General features: G+C 53.6%; 7 protein-coding genes across 7 annotated transcripts; 3 read left to right on the forward strand and 4 right to left on the reverse strand.

Annotated features, from left to right (window-relative positions):
- Window positions 1–184: 184 nt before the first annotated feature.
- On the reverse strand, window positions 185–2,085 carry CLUP02_00603 (uncharacterized protein; the record flags this gene model as incomplete). The annotated part of the gene is made up of 5 exons (XM_049279650.1): window positions 185–996; window positions 1,073–1,219; window positions 1,298–1,570; window positions 1,656–1,736; window positions 1,944–2,085. 5 exons carry the CDS (start codon window positions 2,083–2,085, stop codon window positions 185–187), a joined length of 1,455 nt encoding a protein of 484 aa, XP_049135607.1.
- A 1,477-nt stretch (window positions 2,086–3,562) lies between these two features.
- Window positions 3,563–4,360, forward strand: CLUP02_00604 (uncharacterized protein; the record flags this gene model as incomplete). Its single annotated transcript, XM_049279651.1, has 1 exon — window positions 3,563–4,360. One exon carries the CDS (start codon window positions 3,563–3,565, stop codon window positions 4,358–4,360), a length of 798 nt encoding a protein of 265 aa, XP_049135608.1.
- Window positions 4,361–4,688: 328 nt separating this feature from the next.
- Window positions 4,689–6,404, reverse strand: CLUP02_00605 (uncharacterized protein; the record flags this gene model as incomplete). The annotated part of the gene is made up of 4 exons (XM_049279652.1): window positions 4,689–4,879; window positions 4,910–6,104; window positions 6,177–6,249; window positions 6,313–6,404. The coding sequence occupies 4 exons, from the start codon at window positions 6,402–6,404 to the stop codon at window positions 4,689–4,691; spliced, it is 1,551 nt and encodes a 516-aa protein (XP_049135609.1).
- A 93-nt stretch (window positions 6,405–6,497) lies between these two features.
- CLUP02_00606 (uncharacterized protein) lies at window positions 6,498–7,735 on the reverse strand (the record flags this gene model as incomplete). Its single annotated transcript, XM_049279653.1, has 8 exons — window positions 6,498–6,595; window positions 6,666–6,748; window positions 6,815–6,888; window positions 6,977–7,035; window positions 7,095–7,256; window positions 7,319–7,482; window positions 7,567–7,637; window positions 7,676–7,735. 8 exons carry the CDS (start codon window positions 7,733–7,735, stop codon window positions 6,498–6,500), a joined length of 771 nt encoding a protein of 256 aa, XP_049135610.1.
- A 169-nt stretch (window positions 7,736–7,904) lies between these two features.
- CLUP02_00607 (uncharacterized protein) lies at window positions 7,905–9,076 on the forward strand (the record flags this gene model as incomplete). The annotated part of the gene is made up of 5 exons (XM_049279654.1): window positions 7,905–7,954; window positions 8,032–8,218; window positions 8,371–8,433; window positions 8,571–8,583; window positions 8,634–9,076. 5 exons carry the CDS (start codon window positions 7,905–7,907, stop codon window positions 9,074–9,076), a joined length of 756 nt encoding a protein of 251 aa, XP_049135611.1.
- A 1,158-nt stretch (window positions 9,077–10,234) lies between these two features.
- CLUP02_00608 (uncharacterized protein) lies at window positions 10,235–11,227 on the reverse strand (the record flags this gene model as incomplete). Its single annotated transcript, XM_049279655.1, has 1 exon — window positions 10,235–11,227. The coding sequence occupies one exon, from the start codon at window positions 11,225–11,227 to the stop codon at window positions 10,235–10,237; it is 993 nt and encodes a 330-aa protein (XP_049135612.1).
- A 4,470-nt stretch (window positions 11,228–15,697) lies between these two features.
- On the forward strand, window positions 15,698–17,783 carry CLUP02_00609 (uncharacterized protein; the record flags this gene model as incomplete). Its single annotated transcript, XM_049279656.1, has 2 exons — window positions 15,698–16,542; window positions 16,598–17,783. 2 exons carry the CDS (start codon window positions 15,698–15,700, stop codon window positions 17,781–17,783), a joined length of 2,031 nt encoding a protein of 676 aa, XP_049135613.1.
- Between the last annotated feature and the right edge of the window lie 63 nt (window positions 17,784–17,846).

Raw genomic sequence — 17,846 nt, forward strand, 5'->3', positions numbered from 1 at the left:
TTCCCAAGTGCCGATCGAAGCAGATGACCGTCCAGCACTGTCTATGCCGAGTCTCTATGATTGTCACCCAATACTCTCACTCTCTCTTTGCCTCTCTCTCTCTCTCTCTCTCCCTCCCTTCTTTCTCTATCGTTTACTGTCCTGGATCATCTAGGCCTTATTCATCTCGTATTCCACACAATCCTCAACTCACAAACGTAAAGTCACTCGGTGAAGTTCCCTCACTCACAGTCGGACTAGGCGCGACCCCACTATCATAACTCCCCCTTCTCCTGGCCTTGTGCCTCTTGCCCCTCGTCTCGAGCCCTCCTGGCAATGGCATACCCCCAATAACCTCGATATCACCGTTTCCGCCACGAGCAGCAGAAGCCGTGGTAACAGCATGCCAAGCCCTCGTCTCCTCCGCAAGTCTAGCCTCCTGATCATGCCTCTCTCTCTCCTCCCTGAACCGCATTCCCAGCGCCTCCTCCGTCTGACTGAGATACGGGAATTTCTGCTTCTGTCTCTGCGGTAGCGGAGAGGAAGGCGGCGAGGGCATGCCCTTGCGCTCGGTAGCCGTGCTCCAGCCCGCGGTGTCGCGGGCAATCATGGCCGTGTGTAAGGCGCAGCATACCGATCCGGGGCCACCGGCTCCGAGTTGCCCACCGGTTCCAACTCCGCGCGGGGAAGGGCACCCGGGAACGACGCAGGCGTGGACCGCGTCGCAAAAACTCCCATTTGATCTCGCGGCGCCATGACATCCGGCAGCCCGGCACTCGTGGCCCGTACAGAACTGGCTCGCGGAGACGAGGAGTGGATCGTCGGCGCGCGGAGCTGGGCAGGACGGGTGCAGGCAGGCGTGGAGTGCGCAGCGGCGGCTAGACGGTTTGGAAGGGTGTGGGCACTCTGGACTTGCTGCGCACTTGTGCGCTACGCAGAAGCTCGGTTGGTGTGGCGGTTTCGAGGGGCTCGCGAGGTCTGCTGCGGGTTGGGGGCAGGTTTGGGCGTGGCAGGTGTCTGGTGAGCGAGCGAGAGAGGTTTTTGTTAGCGAGCTTTTGCGTGAAAGAGGGTAGGCCTGAGTATGTCATCTTACGGCTGGCACAGTAGAGTCTTGATGTATCTGTTGCGTTGTCTTTGCGCTCTCGACATGGCGGATATGTACACTCGTGCTGGGGGCAGAAGTGGACGCCGCCGCTGACGACGGCTTCGCAGGCTGTCGCGTTGCAAGATGTCGGTAAATCTGAGGCGTTTGCCATGTGAGTTTTCCCGTGCTTTGAATGTAACGACTAGACTTAGGGCCCGGTGGATAAAGACTCACGAAACCAGCAAACTTCCTCGTGTGTTCCACCGGGCGAGACGACTCTTAGCGAGTCACACCCCGCGGTCTTGCAGAGCCGGTGATCTCTGCACCAGTTGCCGCCGTCGATTACGCTGTTGCAGTCCTTGTCGGTGCAGCTGTGACTCGGGCAGTAGAGGCCGTCGCCGACGCGCGGGTGACCGCAAGCGGGAATAAGGCAAATAGGCGTGTGGGAGCTGCACATCTGGGAGTTGGTCGCCCGCTTATTGTGGCATCCGTAGGTCGCGCAAGTATCTGCATTGCCAGAGAAGCGGTTGAATCAGCATCAGCATCGATGGGTAATGCGACATGAAGGATCAGGAAGTCACGAGAAACGTACGGCTTTGGCAATACGGCCAGTCCTGGTTTGCGTCGGCGAAGATGCGCTGGTTGGTACAGCCCTGGCAGTGGCAGCGGCCGTCTTCTCCCAGACGAACATGATCAGTACCACATACAGACAGTCGAAGAGATGATTGGGTCAAGGCAATGCAACGTACGATCTTCGCAGTACTTGGATAAACCAGGCTGTTTGGGGTTTGTACACATCTTCTCACCAGTACGTGACCGGCAGGCATCTCGAGATGACGTTAGACTGGGCTCTTCAGCAGGCTGCGGGGACTGAACCCACGATCTTTGCAAAAGATGGAGAGAATGCGCTTAGCTTTGGCCGGTGCCTCACATTTCAAGACCTTATGGACGCAGCCAGAGTAGACGCAGTGCGGCCGGGGCGGCGGAGGCGTGGGCTGTTTGGCGCGGCAGCTGAAGAACATGATGGTTTGCAACTATGTGATTGAAGAAATGATTGCAACTGGGCCGGTGAATGAACCTTGATGGAGTATTGGAAGTTTCTTGGATTATCATAGGGAATGTACAAATTGGACGATGTCGCATGGGCAATTAAGGTGACTTGATATAAGAAATCTTGAAGAGGATGAGTGAGATGAACGCTAGGCATCCAACATCACCATCAGAAAGACCATCGCTTGTTGAACAGTGCAACTATTATCTCTCTCTGCGTACAGTCGAGCTTTGAAGTTCCAAGGACTTATTGATGAGAGAAGGAAACCGTTGTTCGATCACGATAATACCCCTGGGGATGGTTCATGTGAGAGCTGAATGCGAGACACAGCTCCTTGAAGCCGAAAGACAATTTTGCAGGGGAGGTCGAGCGAAGTGAGAGTAAGACTGTGAGTTGAAAAGCGATAAAGGAGAGCAAGAGTTTACTCTTCAGCGTATATCAATTCCGTCTCTCTTAGTAATTCCGACACTCCTTGAGATGACTAGGGAGGTGCATGGACTGTGTCTCAAGAGCGGTATTATATGAGAGAGATAGTATTCCACAACGATCGATGAACATGTTCGACTGAGAGAAGATGACCTGAGACTTCAGACTGAAGATTTCCATAACTGAAAGAAGAAGCACTTTTCAGTTGCTCCAACTAGGACAAGGAAACGGTTCTTGCGAGGCACTGCATGCAGGCAGTCGGGCCAGGTGAAGTTTTCTTAAGCATCGGATGGGAATGGATGAGTGTATACTGGTCAGGTGGCTCGACTTATTGGACCCAAGAAGTCGAACTCTCGGCTGCTAGTAGTCTCATGAGTTTCATAAAGCACTCAATGATTGATGAGCTTGAGTTGAAGCGGTGGTGAGAGTGGGTGGCGAGAGTGGGTGGCGGTTCCCAAAATCAGGGAAGGAGGGTTTGCCCCACCAGCCACGCTTCTGCAGGTCCACATCAGTACGTACCGGAGGCTTTACCCAGTACGGCTAGAGGGCTCCAGCCACCTCGGCCTAAAGCACGTTAAGGTGCACCTTGACGGCCCCTGCATTGCAACGTGCCCCTCTTTCCCACCAGCCACAATCATCGCGAAATCAAGTTTCCCATCCTGGCGGGCGGCAAGGACGGAGATCATCGCCATCGCCAACCAGTTGCCGTTCACCGGCTTTCCTCGTCATCAGGGTTTCCCGAGGACCTGACAGGCTGGTGACCTTGCAGGCTGGCGAAAGCATCACTGCCACCACCAGCGTCATCCTCTCTTGCTTGTTTTCCCTGCCATAGTTTCCTATCGCTCACATCCCTCTCTGGCGCATACGAGACAGCTTCACCCGCTCCTAAAACCTGCCAAAACACCACAACACAGCGTCTTTGATCACGGACAATGCCCTCGATCCGGCTTTGACGACTCAGCAGTACCACACAACAGCTCCTGCGGCATTGAAACATCTTGCGACAATCGCTCACCTTTACAATGACCGACGAGGAACAAGGCATCCAGCGCCCGGCGCAAACCTACCAGACCCCCGACTGGGAGACTCCCACGGCCAATAAGCGTCGCTCGTTCTTTGATCGCTTCGCTCCAGCGACGACTGGCCACCAACGCGACAATAGCACCACTGCTGCTCCCACGGCGACGAACGAAGGTGGCTTCGCGAAAGAGGATACCCAACGCTCAGATGATCACGCCCATCTGACCGCTCCTACCACCGGCGCGGCGGCCGCTACAGGCGCAACGACAGCACCCAAGGCCCATCCCTCCCTAGCAGCTCGCTTCGATGCTCTGCTCCCGCCACAAAAGACCTACTTTGGCCTTTCTCGAAAGCGATTCCTTCTATTCGTTGTCTTGCCGCTAGCGGTCTTGTTCCTGCTCATCCTCCCTCTGGCCCTCGGCCTCGGTCTCTCTAAGCGTGGCAGAGGAAAGCAAGATTTACCCCTTCCGAACAACCAAGACGTTCACACCGGTGACCTCACGTACTATGCTCCCGGGCTCGGCGCCTGCGGAAAGACGAGCAGTGATAGCGACATGATTGTCTCGGTTTCGCACTATCTGTGGGACGACGTGCAGAGCGGCGGCAATCCGAACAATAATCCGCTATGCGGCAAGAAGATCCGCGTCCGGCGTGATGGCGAGGGATCGGTGGATGTCACCGTTGTGGATCGATGTACCGGCTGCGCGCCGACCGATCTCGATTTAAGCCCCGCGGTTTTCAACAAATTAGCCAATAAGGACGAAGGCAGGGTCACTGGCACTTGGAGTTGGTTGGACTGAGCAGGTCTGGACGAATGCCTGAACCGCAAGTTGGATGGGAGTACTGCATAAGGAACATCCCGCCGGCCGGGAACTTGACGAGCCATGCGAATAGTACGACTACGAGCCGAAGACGGAAAGATGTTGCGCGATGTTTGGAATTGCTTCGATACCCCTGTTGTTTTGTTCTTCATGCCTTTCATAGATACCATTGCCCTTTGAGGCACGCGAATACGAATACTTCTTACAAACTTCATGACTCCCTGGCACAGCACAGCGAATCGGCGGACATAGTTCCGTCTATTGACCATCCCCAATGGCGACACCAACGACTGCACAACGATCTGGGTCATGGTATGTCATCGAGAATAATCAGCATCATTGAGCACAGATACTCGGCCAGACTGAGTGCCGGCCCTCCTAGCATGTCGATAACTACAATGTAACGCCGTGAAAGCAGTCCCAGGGTATCCCCAAACCATGAACCCAACATAGACGCCAGTAAGCCAACCCCGAACCATCGCCTATCTCGCAGAGAGACTGCCTAACGTCAGTTCTCACTTGGTCAACTCGCTGCGCCCTGACTCCGGTCTCGCTCCTCCGAAGCAAGCAGACCATGTCCCACGGTAGAGTTTGTCGCTCCTGACCTACGCATGAACCGACTCTGACGCTGATATTCCCAATCGATCATGCCGTGGTCGGTCTCCAAAGGCGACAGCTGGGGCGCTGGACTTAATCCCATACTACTCTCCCCGTCACCAACGCTATACTCTGCCACTAAAGACACCCTCTTCACGCTCTTCTCTTCCCCGATAGCTGAGCTCTCAGGTCCGTCGTCATCGTGCTCCTCCAAAATGTGCCGCCTACTTGCGGTCGACCTCAAAACGCGCGCCGGCTTCTGGAGCTCGAGGTCACTAGCGCTGAGCCAGCTCCCAAACTCCTCAAAGGTATGCCTCCTCGAGTTCGGCACCCCCGCAGGCGCAGGCCCCCGGTGTGTGCTGTGAACGGTGACACCCGACGACATGTTCGCATCCTGCTTCGTCCGGTGCCCGGTTGCCTGATTAGACGGTGTCGGAAGCACGCCCGCAGTCTTGAGGTTCCGCAGAAATGGGAACCACTCCCTCAGCAGCGGCCAAACAAGCGGCAGGTTCGATACGTAGACGGCCACGCTCGCTTCACGGATGTACCACAGCATGTATGTAGGGCTGTACGGGTCGGTCAGGTTGAAGATCTTGGTCAGCAGCGCCGCGACGATGACGCAGATGCCAAGGCTGAAGACGAACAAGAGAACGACCTTTTGCTTCCAGGGCACCTTCATACGAAAGACGAGCGGAAGGGGAATCATTAGCATCAGCACGTCGGAAGGGATGTTGAACCAGCCCTGGAGGATGGCGTAGTTCTCATACGTCGTGCATTGCGGGTCGGGTGGCGGCATAGCCCAGTAGCCGCTGAAGGGACGGCAGGCGGCGAACATTGTTATCTGCGTCGCGGTCCATCCAAGAGCGACGTACATTGCTAGCCAACGCACGAGGCGCTGAGCGGCGAGGTTGAGGGTGAGGCGGGTGTAGAGGATCAGTACGCAGGCTTTGAGGACATAGATGAGGTTCAACATCGCCTGCTCCGAGACGAGGACAATCTTGGAGCCGTGGATGCGGTCTTCGATCTCGGCTTGGGTGAAGGTTCCTTCTAGTTCTGGAGGGTAGAGGTTCGAGCCGCCTCCGTCGGTGATAATGTTGAGGAGGGCTACAAGGACGGTGAAGAGCACCTAACACGCGATAAGGAGTCAGTTTCCGGTTGTTCAGTTTCTTGAGAGGATACTCCACGCGGTCGAACATACTGCTGCGAGAATCTGGAGATAGTCGTCGGCTTCAAAGTTGGAGACACCACCTAACCTCTTTGCTCTTCCATACCTATCAAGGAAATATGTTAGCTGGACTCCTTTCCGACCGCTGACAGGGGCCTATTGAACGAACATTCTGAGGAAGATGAAGGCCATCCCTATTGAATAGTGTATCCAACTCTGACGCTCGAGACTGGCGCCGAAGCTCTCGTTACCGGATACCATCGTGATGTATGACTGCCTTCACTATGCCCTAGGTAGTCGCCAAAGATGTAATTGCGCCGACGATCCCAGGTGAAACTTCTTGGTGACGATCTCTCAACGGTCTATGGCATTGTTCTTTCCCAAACCAATTTCGATGCCGTAAATCTGATTCAGAAGTGATCGTGCCAAGGACATGGGTGATGTGCAAAGATCTGGATGTACTCCCACGACAAGATTGATATGGGATATGCCACAACGATATGGGCTTCCCAACGAACTCACTAACGACACCCAAAAACCTCAAACAAAGTCCGAACGGGAATAATGTGTGACGCGGACTTTGAAGGTATTCCAGCGCCCGCCCGCTACGAACTGGCTCCAAGTGTCTTCAACAAAGCCGGTGGGCTGATATCTGACAGTTCGAGGGCTACAATGGCGCGGTTTGAGAATTGACAAGCCTCTCCGCGTGGCTGGCTATCGAGAGAACAAGCAGGGCCGGATAGTTCTATGGTTCAATGTCTTCGAACCTGAAGAGCGAAGTGTTCGCGAAGACTCCAAGAGCTAGACTTAGTTTGTGGCTCGCCGCAGCTCACTGGTGCGCCCCGGCCGACTGGATTCGCCGACTCGGAGAGGCTTGAGTCTTGCTGAGGTACTGTGGTGCTTCGACAGCAGTAACGACGATAAAGAGTTTACGATCTACGGAAAGCCTACATAGCATCCAGCCGCATCTAGCTTGGCGAGAGTTGGAGGCGGCGGTGGCGTAAGAATCGCCGGATGCGGCCATGTTCGCGTAGACGATACGTTCCACACCAATCATGAAGAGGTGACAGGCACGACGGGCCCCAAGAAGCGTGAACCATTTTTGATTCTTCACTTGGTACGCTAGCTAAAGCTGACTTACGAGCTACGCTATGTGGACTAGTCTTTGTTGCTACTACAGCTTGCCGAGCAAGTGATTGCACTCTTCTTTGTGGTGAGCTCGAGGGGAGACGTCGTCCCCGATGGAATGGTCGATCTAGACTTCGAGACGCGATGTGGTTCCCATCGGTGACCACGCCAGCCACTGCGAAAGCTGGCTGGCTGGATATTGAGCGCATTTCTGTGCGAGGAATTTTGAAATCAGTAATCATCAACAGTCAAGGAAGTTACCCTACTTGTGGCCTCCCCCTGTCCGGATCCAGACCTCTGGAACGCAGGGTTGCTTATCAGACCGGCACTCTTCCGCGCTAACGGCACCCAAAGAATCGAGTTGATCTAGATGTTGGGGTAGTACAGAGACTAGCTCAGTTCACTGCCGGCGAAGCATTCTCCCTTCCCTTCGGAATCCAGATTGCCTGGGTAATTTTGTCCATGTCGCCGAGCCGGTGGGATTGATGATGGGATCTGATAAAACCATGGGAAAAACGATTCCAATTCTTCGAGATGCCCAATTGTCCCGAAATGGTATTTCTTGCTTGGCTAGTAGATCTCATAGTAAAGGATTGGGTCTAAGGTCATCGATGAGGGCCGCTTGGGACCACCATGAACACAAATTGTCATGTATTTCTTGGACAATTACACTATGCCTACTGGTTCCCATTTAGCCCCCGAAATAACAGAACTGCTCATCATGGAACTTACGACGCAGACTCGAACGATTCATTCAAAGTTTCGTTCGTGGCAGAGACTATGACTTGCTCCGGTCCCCTCCCTTGGGATCCCGGCTCAGAACCTTGATCCGCCAGGCAGTCATCATTCGGGAGGAAAAGGATGAGAGCATTCTGAATTTTACCTTTGACGCCTCGCATATCGACACAATGGGTCTCCACTTCTTGAGACGTCTATGTCTTGGTCCGGTATGTCCTCGGCGACGACGCCGACTCCCCGTCGTAGTCGGCCGCCAGATACATCCTCGACCGGCCGGTTACAGCCAATCATATCTACGCGGAATATTCTAAACCCCGTCTTATCTTTTGAAGATCATTTCCCATCCACTTGGATGTCAAAGAATCTTTCTTTCTGTATACAGCATGAGAGTTCGACTTGTTATCGCAACGCGGAGCTCGCACTCGTGGATGAAGAAAGGGAACGAGCTTAAATCAAAACTGTCAAAGGGCATCTGATTTCAAGTCGAATGTTCGCCAGGCGTGAACGAACGGCATCGAGATGTTCCAATGAATCTCCGACTCCAATGCTTTGGACCGACAGCGAATGCTGTTGTGTAAGTAACGGCACCGGACTAAAACTCATTGACCTTCTGATGCCAAGCAGGTATTCAGGCGCCGCCATACCATGTCGATCTAGTCACTTCGGCCTACTTTGCCAATTTTATGTTTACTAAACCTCGGGCCTTGAGTCTGACGCCTGAGGTCGCCCTTGAAGGCTCCGGTTCTGGTCTATTATCGGAATATCTCACAGCATCTCCGGGACGCACTGGTCCATGGGCAGAACATGAGTGGTTCGAGACGAACTTGTGCCGTGGACGGGCAACAAATGTGTTTTCACGACTTTTGTTGATTCAATGGTACCATGGTCATGAGTTTCGGGGTAGAATCTTGACCTGTTTCTCCACCAAGTTGACACGGGGTTCGGGCGCGCCCACGAATATGTACGTCTCAAACACCAATCTTGCAGCAGCCAGGCACAAACGAGGAACACGGATCGATCACCGTGATCGACGCAGATCGCAAGACGGGCTGTGCCGTCTGGACTAATGACGGGAGCCCGTGGCCCCGGATGGCCAAGGCGCGGAACGCGTCTCGAAGTGTCTTCCTAGTCAAGGCTTACATTTCTCCCCTCTCCTCAGTATAGTGGAGTGGTCGTCGTTTCTCTTCCCCTTGCAGACTGCACATCGTGTTTCCCTGACTTTTCTCTCATCTTTTTCTCTCCCCGTCGCTGACATCGTCCCCGCACTGACGGCAGCCGCGCAATCATGGTCTACCATGTCAAACCCCTGAAACGGAGGCACACACCTCTTGACGGGCTCGCCGGCATCTTCCTAGATGCAAGTGAATGTGTGGGCAAATAAGATTTTCCTGTCTCTTTTCCTGCCTCATGTTTTCTCCTTTTCCGCCTCTCCCTGTGGAGATTTTTCTGCCTGACTGTTCGAATATCTGCTCTTGTCAATTCGGTTCCGTCATCCGACTTTGGCCTGTGGTGGCCTGGAGACCTGTCGACAGTGACTCTTTGACCTACCTTAGCTACGTTTGTTTGGCGCTTAGACGGCAGAGTCAGGTTCATCCACCACACTGGAAGATTTGAGGGGGAGGGCTTCCGAGAGGATCTGTTCGCCAGCCAGCCGCGCGCCGCCTGTGACTAAGGCGAGTTTGACGTGGACCGGCGGCGGTTGCGCTCGTATGTTTTGTTTTATTTGGGACACTGCAGATGTCGTTTCTCTGAATCTGTTCATCTGATGTTGACGTGCAGCACCTTGGCGAGCCGCTAGGCGATGAAGGGGTAATTACCTGGTGAGATATCTGACCGCTTGCAGCACAGTTTCCGCACCCGAGAAAAGGTCAGACTGTTTCAGTGGCCATCAGATAGGTGGCTGAGTCAAGTAAATTGTGAAGTTCTGGCTGAGTTTCTGCAAGCTCTTTCAGTTATTCTGTTAACGGGCTCTTGTTATCCGTTTCACCAGCGAAGCAAGCATTCGTAGAGAGTGTTCCTTCTCTGCCTCCCTGAAGTCAACCGGTGGTCCGGATGGAATAAGGAGTTTCCCCTGATTGAGCTGTTTGCAGACAGGAGGCAGCACGAGTTTGGGACGACACGCAGTCAAGAGGCTTGGCAGCCGATGGGCGAACAACGGGGATGCTGACTTCATGCCATTCTCCATTTATGGTGACCCTACCTGATCTTGACATAGTATCAAACATCTACTGCGCGCCAAATAGTCTCCTGACCCATCCCATTCTCGTCTCGAGGGCAGCCTTGGCGACGTCTGACCCTACAGCGAGACCCAACAGGTCGAACCCGTGGAATCCACCACTCCAGACATGCAGGTCCGCCTGCACACCGCTGTCCCATAGCTTCGTAGCATAAGCCACGTTCTCATCTCTGAACGGCTCCGCAGTTCCAACGTCGATATATGCCGGCGGCAGTCCGGAGAGGTCCGTTGCCCTGCCCGGCGCGACATAGGGACTCACGTCCGCTTCCTCCAACCCTGCCTTCTCTCCCAACACGCAGCCCCATGCAGCGTTGTTGTCCAGCGCGTCAAAGCATTTGTCGTCCCTGAATTGCTTCTTGGATATGCCCGTGTCCCTGTCGTCGAGCATCGGATATACGAGCAGCTGCGCGCAAAGCTTCGGCCCGCTCGTGTCCCTCGCCCTCAATGCCGCTCCAGCCGCGAGACCGCCGCCCGCCGAGACGCCTGCAATCATGAGGCGCGCGGGGTCGATGCCCAGCTCCTGCACGTGCTCGCTCGTCCAGAGGAGACCCGCGTAGCAGTCGTCCTGCGGCGCGGGCGCCGGGTGTTCTGGTGCCAGGCGGTATTCTATGCTGACGACAACGGCGTCAAAGTCCTTTGCCATGCGTGCGAACGGCTGGATCCCGAGAAAGGCATCGCCGAGAACCATGCCGCCGCCGTGATAGAATACGATGCCTGGGCGTTGGCCACTTGCCGTCTTTGGGTTCCGGGACTGCAAGATGACGATGGGGATCTCTCCGTCTGGCCCAGCAATTTTACGGTCCTCTACAAGTAGGTCTTCGTCGTTTCGTATCGCTGCTTGCATAGGTGCCATTGCGGTCGCTCGTAGTTGTCGCCCGTGAACTATGCCATCTCTATCTCGCGGGTAAGCCGTCATGCGATCCAGGGCCGGGACCAGTTGGGCGTCGTATGGTGGCCTGGGAAGTAGGTTTTCTGACGACATTTTGACTGATGTGTTTCAAATGTTCTGTCCAAAAATGAAGGTTGTCCGAGACGTGCTTGGCCACTGTGTGCGATTTCGTTGGTCGATATGGGTGCTACTGAACGAATCGTATTTTGAAGTTCTTGTTGATCTTGGAGTCAACGAGATGTGATCTTATCTCTGCCGAAAAGCATATGGAATGCCGGGGTCAGATTCCTGCCGAGGCCCGCGACCTCGCGTTGATTCCTTTGTAGATACTAATGCGCTTCATCAGGGCAACAAACGCCGGCGTGCTATAGCCGGGCGCTAAATCCGACTTTGTCTAGAGTGCCTGAGGAGAATGGTCACATCAACTGCACTATCCTTCGACAACGGGACACAGTGAAAGGGAAACTCGGCACAATGGGGCTACAAGTTCATCCGCGACGTTCAGGGGAATGGCAGTCTACGGCTACCCCGCACCAGTTCCCAGAGACTTGTTGGGACCCTTGTGGGCGATCTGGTGACAGGGCCTACAGGTAGTACAACGCCAGTGGACTTGGTAGCCGAGCTAAAGAACAACAGAGACAAAGATAGCCTCGGGTGGCAGGAGGGCTCGCTTTCGGGGATCCGGACACGGAGTGTGGTCTCTGTCTCAGCCCGAGGCCCCGTCTCCCAACGAGTGAATAATCCCGAGGCCCCGTGAAGAGTTTAAACACCGTCGTGTAGGCGACTTTATATCAAAATCCGGGGCACACAGTCGCCATGATGCAGTATCACTTGTAAATATCACAATTAGGATGCACGTATCATCGTTTAACAGAAGCCAACGGATTTCCATGCTGTGAGATTGACGAGATGATTTTGAGTTTAGTCTAGATTGCGACCTGGAAATGAACTAAGGTGATGTCCTTTGTGAAAGCTCTATCTTAAAGCACTGGTCGTAGAAGCCAGCCTGCCAAGCTTCCAGAAACCTTCGTACTCATCCTGAAGCCAAGATGCGGGGACGGCGTTTGCAGCTATCTTCGTGTCACCTGTGTGAGTAAGCGACAGCAAGGAAGCACTAATGCTGCATTGCTCGGCATTTGTATTCCTTTAGGTGATGTGGCCTTGTAAGCACCATCTGACGTGAGATTTCGTGCAAATGGGATATCCGATGCATTTTCAGCCCTGTGGCTGATATTAGAAGGAGCTGTAAAATGTTTCGTTACCTGAGAAGAAAAAATGCCCAGGAAGTGGAGTATCGTCCGGCCGGCAGTCCGGGGTTATAAAAACTCCCACGATTATTCTGGCTGCACAGAGTAGTACCGAGTGTTTCTGTACACCCAGGCTTGGCCAAAGTCCGCCTGGGCCACCTTAGTTCGGTCTGGTACTTGCGGTATCTCAAGTTCAGCTTCACGATTAGTCCGTAGATATGGGGCCGCACTGCTAGCAGTGACATCAGCCGCGCAAAACGGCCTCTTCGCTATCGTTCAGTGCAAGGGGATGTCCTTTCCGCTTTGCTGATTTTTGCCTTCATCGATTTCGTTCGCGACCGCGGCCCTTTAGGGAGAAGTTGGACCGAGTGTCCGAATAGAACCAATGTTCATGGTGAAGCGGAGAACATAAGACGATGACAAGTGAGCGCAAAGTAAGAAGCCGGGCCGAGAATGGCCAAAGTTCTGGACCATTTGGGACTTCTGGGAAATTCAGACGGGGAAAGTCAATTTCTTGCACCTTGGTCTCGATGGCTCAATTCCCCCTAAAGCGATGCCAGGTAAGATTATGCGAATGTCTGTGAGTAGGTTTTAGAAGGCGGTTGGAGGCGAATCCGTTCGTTGAGTAAACTCGTAGTAGAACTTTTCAATGTTTGGTGTCAGGTACCGCAATGCCTCAGCCTCCCGAAGGCAGCACAGACGGGATAGACCAGAAGACCTAGGTCACGGTGGCGTTATGATCACACCTAATTGATTGAGTGAAGATTGGAGGTTAAGCAAATTAGTTTTCTCTTCTGGAGAGGACTAGCTAATGTTGGATTACCAAGACACCTTTTGTTTGGTGAAACGAACTAACCTTTGTTCAAAGGCAACTTCGCGAGTTGGCCAATCGGCTTATACCACCGCTCATAGTTTCATTTGAGGCTCCAAGAGGTGTCTACAGCTGAAATTGACATGCTTTGTTGAGAAGAGCGATACTCAATCGATTCAAAATTACTTGGCAATCAGAAGTTGCTGCAGAGAATGCTTCTAGTAGAGTGCGTTCAGGTCTAGGTTTGGCGCACTCTCGTCAAAGAACAGCTGACGTCTGGCAAGCCTACCGGCTGTCAGTGCAGACCGGACGTTGCGATTTTGCAATGTCCGCCCCCCGAGACCGTGCCACAATAATGACGGGCGCCGCATTGCTTCAACACCACTACTGTAGAGAGGAACACAATCAAAGGGGAACGCCAAACTGCGCTGCCCGATTGAGATCCTATACTCGTCCACCGTCTATTGCGACATGATGTACGGATTTCCTATTTTGCAAGAGCTCGCGTGTGCTCACCGGCGATGCCTCTTTCAGCTGTGAGATTCTGTCGGTGACCGAAGCCCCAGCCCGTCAGCAATTCGGGAGTCCCAATCCTTTATACTGTTCTGAAGGATCGCGGCTGAATGAGATGGCATGCATCGCCCCAAGCACTTGATGGACAAGGGCATCATCAAGCTTAAAATGCCCCCGTCAGCACTAATAGAGTATATTTTTTGTATAAATAGCAGTCGATATAGGTGGGGTGATAGCAAGCATATGCTGTTCTTAATGTAGAAACGCATGCGGGGTGTCGAACACAAAGCCATTCGGCCAATAGGAGAGCGTGCCGCTTATTGCGTGCCTTTATTGCTCACATTTCACCCTCCACTACCCATTTGAGCCGCTTCAGACAAACATCGATCGAGGAGAGACTCATAATCTCAAATATGTGGGCTTTAGAACCCGGGGAAGTCCTGGCTAAGGTGATATTAGATGACTAGTTGACATCGGCCTTCCTGTAGGGCCACAGGGCTCAACTCCACTGTCAGTGATGATAGCGGCGTCAGGGCCCGATCTCGATACTGGCACCATCGCTTTGTACATGTAGACATATCGGGTTTAATGCCATGCAATGTCGAGGACTAAAGGCTTGTTACGCATCATGAGATGCTTAGAAATGACAATGGAGCCTCCATACTCACATACCGTGTTTTGCCATCTGAACCTAGATAAGCATTAACAAATATTCCCAAGTAAGAGAGTCGCGACGATCAATGGCTTCAAGTCGTGGTCAGTTGCCTGAAGCTCCCTAGCATCCTTCTTTCGGGACCCTCTGCCGACTCTCTGCCGCGAATGGTGGTTGCATGGAGTGACTATGCAGCTTCAAGCCTACGAGATGGTTTACGTTGAGGGTGGTCGGTATACTTTCCCTATGGAATCCCGGAATCCAAGAGACGAACCCCGTATCCGTATCCGTTGTGATTGGCGGCAGCACTCCGGCTGACCGGCCACACATCAGGCACACACAATCCGAGTCTTGCGATCCTTCTACCAGCTTACTTTTTTCGGACGATGACTTCAACCCGCGATTCAGTTGTGGTGTGTTGCGGCTGGTACATGGTATGCAGCGTCGGTGAATCGGCCTTACGGTCCATGTACGCCTCACTCAAAATACTATGTGCCGGCTGCTTACCGGCTTCCTACCGGCCTTCCTCCCAGTCATTTTCCCACGCTGTGGATGTTTCACTGGGTGCCATATTTCGCCCATTCCGATTAAAGATGATAGCACAAGGAGACCGGGTACGTCGGACGATCATCTCATCTTCCACAGGCTGTCACGAAGCTGCCTCAGAACGTCAAAACCCTTTGACCGTCTGGGGCGTGATAGGTCGCATCCCATGGGAAGAGGCTCAATTGAGGGGGTATGCTCGTCGTCTTTTCAACCCACCGCCCAAAGTTCAAGATCGGACTATAAGAAAAATCATAGCGGGTGTAGTGGAAAAAAGGGATGGTGCATGTATCCGCGCGGGTGTGTGGCGGGCAGACCCTGTCGCTGAAACCCCTTCTCTAACTCTATCAACTTACACACAGATCCGAGTGACGCACGCCACGAAGAGGATCTTGACACGGCTATGTTCTGTTTCCGGGATGACCAGACAGCAAGCCTCCTTGGAAGGACCGCACACCACCTTTCAGGGTAATCAAGTCGTCAATGTTCCCAGCCGACTTTTCCGACCGGGGCCTGGGTTGCACCAAATCCTTGCTCTGTTTAAGCCTCCGCCCCTCCCCTTCAACAGGCAGTTGTCAACCTCATATCTTGAGGTGGTGTAAGGTGACAAGTCTGTCTTTTACTCTCCATGTGCTAGCGTTCTTTTGATTCTTAATTCCTTTTCGAGATCGGCCATCAAGGCATCTGACATACTCTCCCACGATACCACATGCTGGCATGGCTTAAAACTCATTCTCATCGCATCTGAGAGAACCCTTGAGAGGCATACGAGGCCCTCAATCATCTCACGCACCAACATGTGGCTTCTTAAAGCCGCTACGATAGCAGCAGCAGCTGCAGCAGCAGGTCTTCCACTTGGGCCTCTGCACCCAGTTCAATTAGAAGAGAGGCAGCTTGCCGATGCAACTTCTTTCATCGCGGAGCTCCCAACTGGACAGCAACAAGCTGATCCAACATCGACAACAGCGGCCGTTGCAACAACTCCACCTCCTCCACCCCCTCCACCGCCGCCTCCCCCGCCAACCTCAACATCGACAACGTCGACTACTACGCCGCCGCCTCCACCTCCACCGCCAACGACGACGTCTACATCGATATCGATCCCGGCGCCAACAACTGTAATAATATCTTCGTCCGTGGCAACACCTCCCCCGCCGCCGCCACCAACGACATCGACGACATCGCAAGCTCCGTCTACTACGGTAGCACCCCCAGTATTTTCTCCGCCCCCGGCACCGACAACGACAAACCAAGTAAGGACAACGACATCGATGCCGATCGCTCTTCCGGCCAGCACGACTGGCGCTGCAGTACAGCAGCCTCCTCCGCAAGGAGCAGGGTCAGCCCAGCCTCCAACCGAGAGACTCGTTGATCCCGCTCAAGGCGCTTTCATCGGCGGCGACCCCACGACTAACATCGATGTACCGGTCACTTTCCTCTTCCTGCTGCTCTTCGCGGCTGGTGCGTACACGCACATTAGGATCTACCGTGCCAATGCCAAACGCGGCCACAAGTTCCTGCTATCCGATCTCATGTTCGATTTCTGCATGGTCAGAACTGTCACTTGTATTATGAGAATTGTCTGGGCTTTTGAGAAGGGCCGAGTTGTGATTCTCGTCGCACTAATCGTCCAGTTCGGAGGGTAGGTCTTTAATCGAATATCCACACCCAAAGTACTGTTACTAACTTCGTTATAGAGCTGTCGTGGTGATGGTGGTCAATATCTTCTTTGCTCAAAGAATTGTTCGGTCGATCCATCCTCACTTTGGATGGCATCCCGCCTTCCGGGTCTTCATCCTTTTCTTCCTTTTCTCGGTCCCGGCCGTGGTTGTCTCGAACAGTACGTCGATTGGTGTCTCATTCTTCAAGATTGAGGACCAGGACCGAGTCGACACCGCACTCAATGTCCTCAAAGCTGGTGTCTCGTGGATCATGCTTCTCGCGGTCCTGCCACTCATCATCGTCATCATCGCAGCAGTGATTCCTGGACCTAGACCCGAGAGATTCGGGCAAGGTGATACTCATCAGAAAATTGCCGTCCTCTTCATTGGCGCCATCCTGCTAATTGGTGGTCACGCGGTGCGTCTTGCGGCGACTCTGATGGCCGAGCCACCCAATACACCAAACAAACTCTTCAGCAAAGAAGTGTTTTACACCACCGGTTTCATGTTGGAGATTTTTGTTGTGGTTTTCTATGCAGTTATCCGCATCGATCTCTTGTTCCACGTCCCCAATGGATCGAAGGGCCCGGGAGACTACTCCAGGAAGCCGAAGCCTGGTGAAGAAGACTACGAGGCTGCACTCCTCACCAGAGAAGAAATCGAAGATGAGCTGGCCGGACTGGGCCACCCGTATGAAGTTGTCGACTCTTCCGGCCTGGGCAGAGATGGCTCTGGCCGCACCATTGTCGCCTTCAGCACAAGACGTATGAACGGCGAGAAGCCTGTCGTACTACCGCCCAGACCAGAAGCATACAGCCGTGTCAGATCGATCCGTGGGTCTGTCAGGTCCATGCGTGGCTCCATGAGGTCTGCTGGCGGTGGCATCTCTCGGATGATGTCAGTGCGCAGGTCTGCTGCCGCGCCGTATTTGAACGAGGTCGAAGTCGGTCAGCCCGAGTTCAGAGACAATCCTTTCCAAACACCACCAGTCAGTCATTACGGTGTAGCACAGCCACTGTTCATTCAGTCGCGGTTCAGCAGATACACGGATCCAGAGGATGCGAGGACACCTTTGCGACCAGAAAGTCAGGCGACGTCTGGAGAGATCCCGCTGAGTCTTGATCGGGAAGGTCTCGGCCCTTACGAGGGACGGCCTCTTGCTCGACGGTCATCAGTACAAAAGTTTACAGCACAGGAGAGGGAGGGAAACCCCCTGAAGTAGAGGGCTTATGAGTATGAATCTAGACAGTACATGTAGTGGGAAACAGGAAAGGATACTAGCGGG

Source organism: Colletotrichum lupini, chromosome 1, assembly GCF_023278565.1.
Source record: "Colletotrichum lupini chromosome 1, complete sequence".
Taxonomy (NCBI): domain Eukaryota; kingdom Fungi; phylum Ascomycota; class Sordariomycetes; order Glomerellales; family Glomerellaceae; genus Colletotrichum; species Colletotrichum lupini.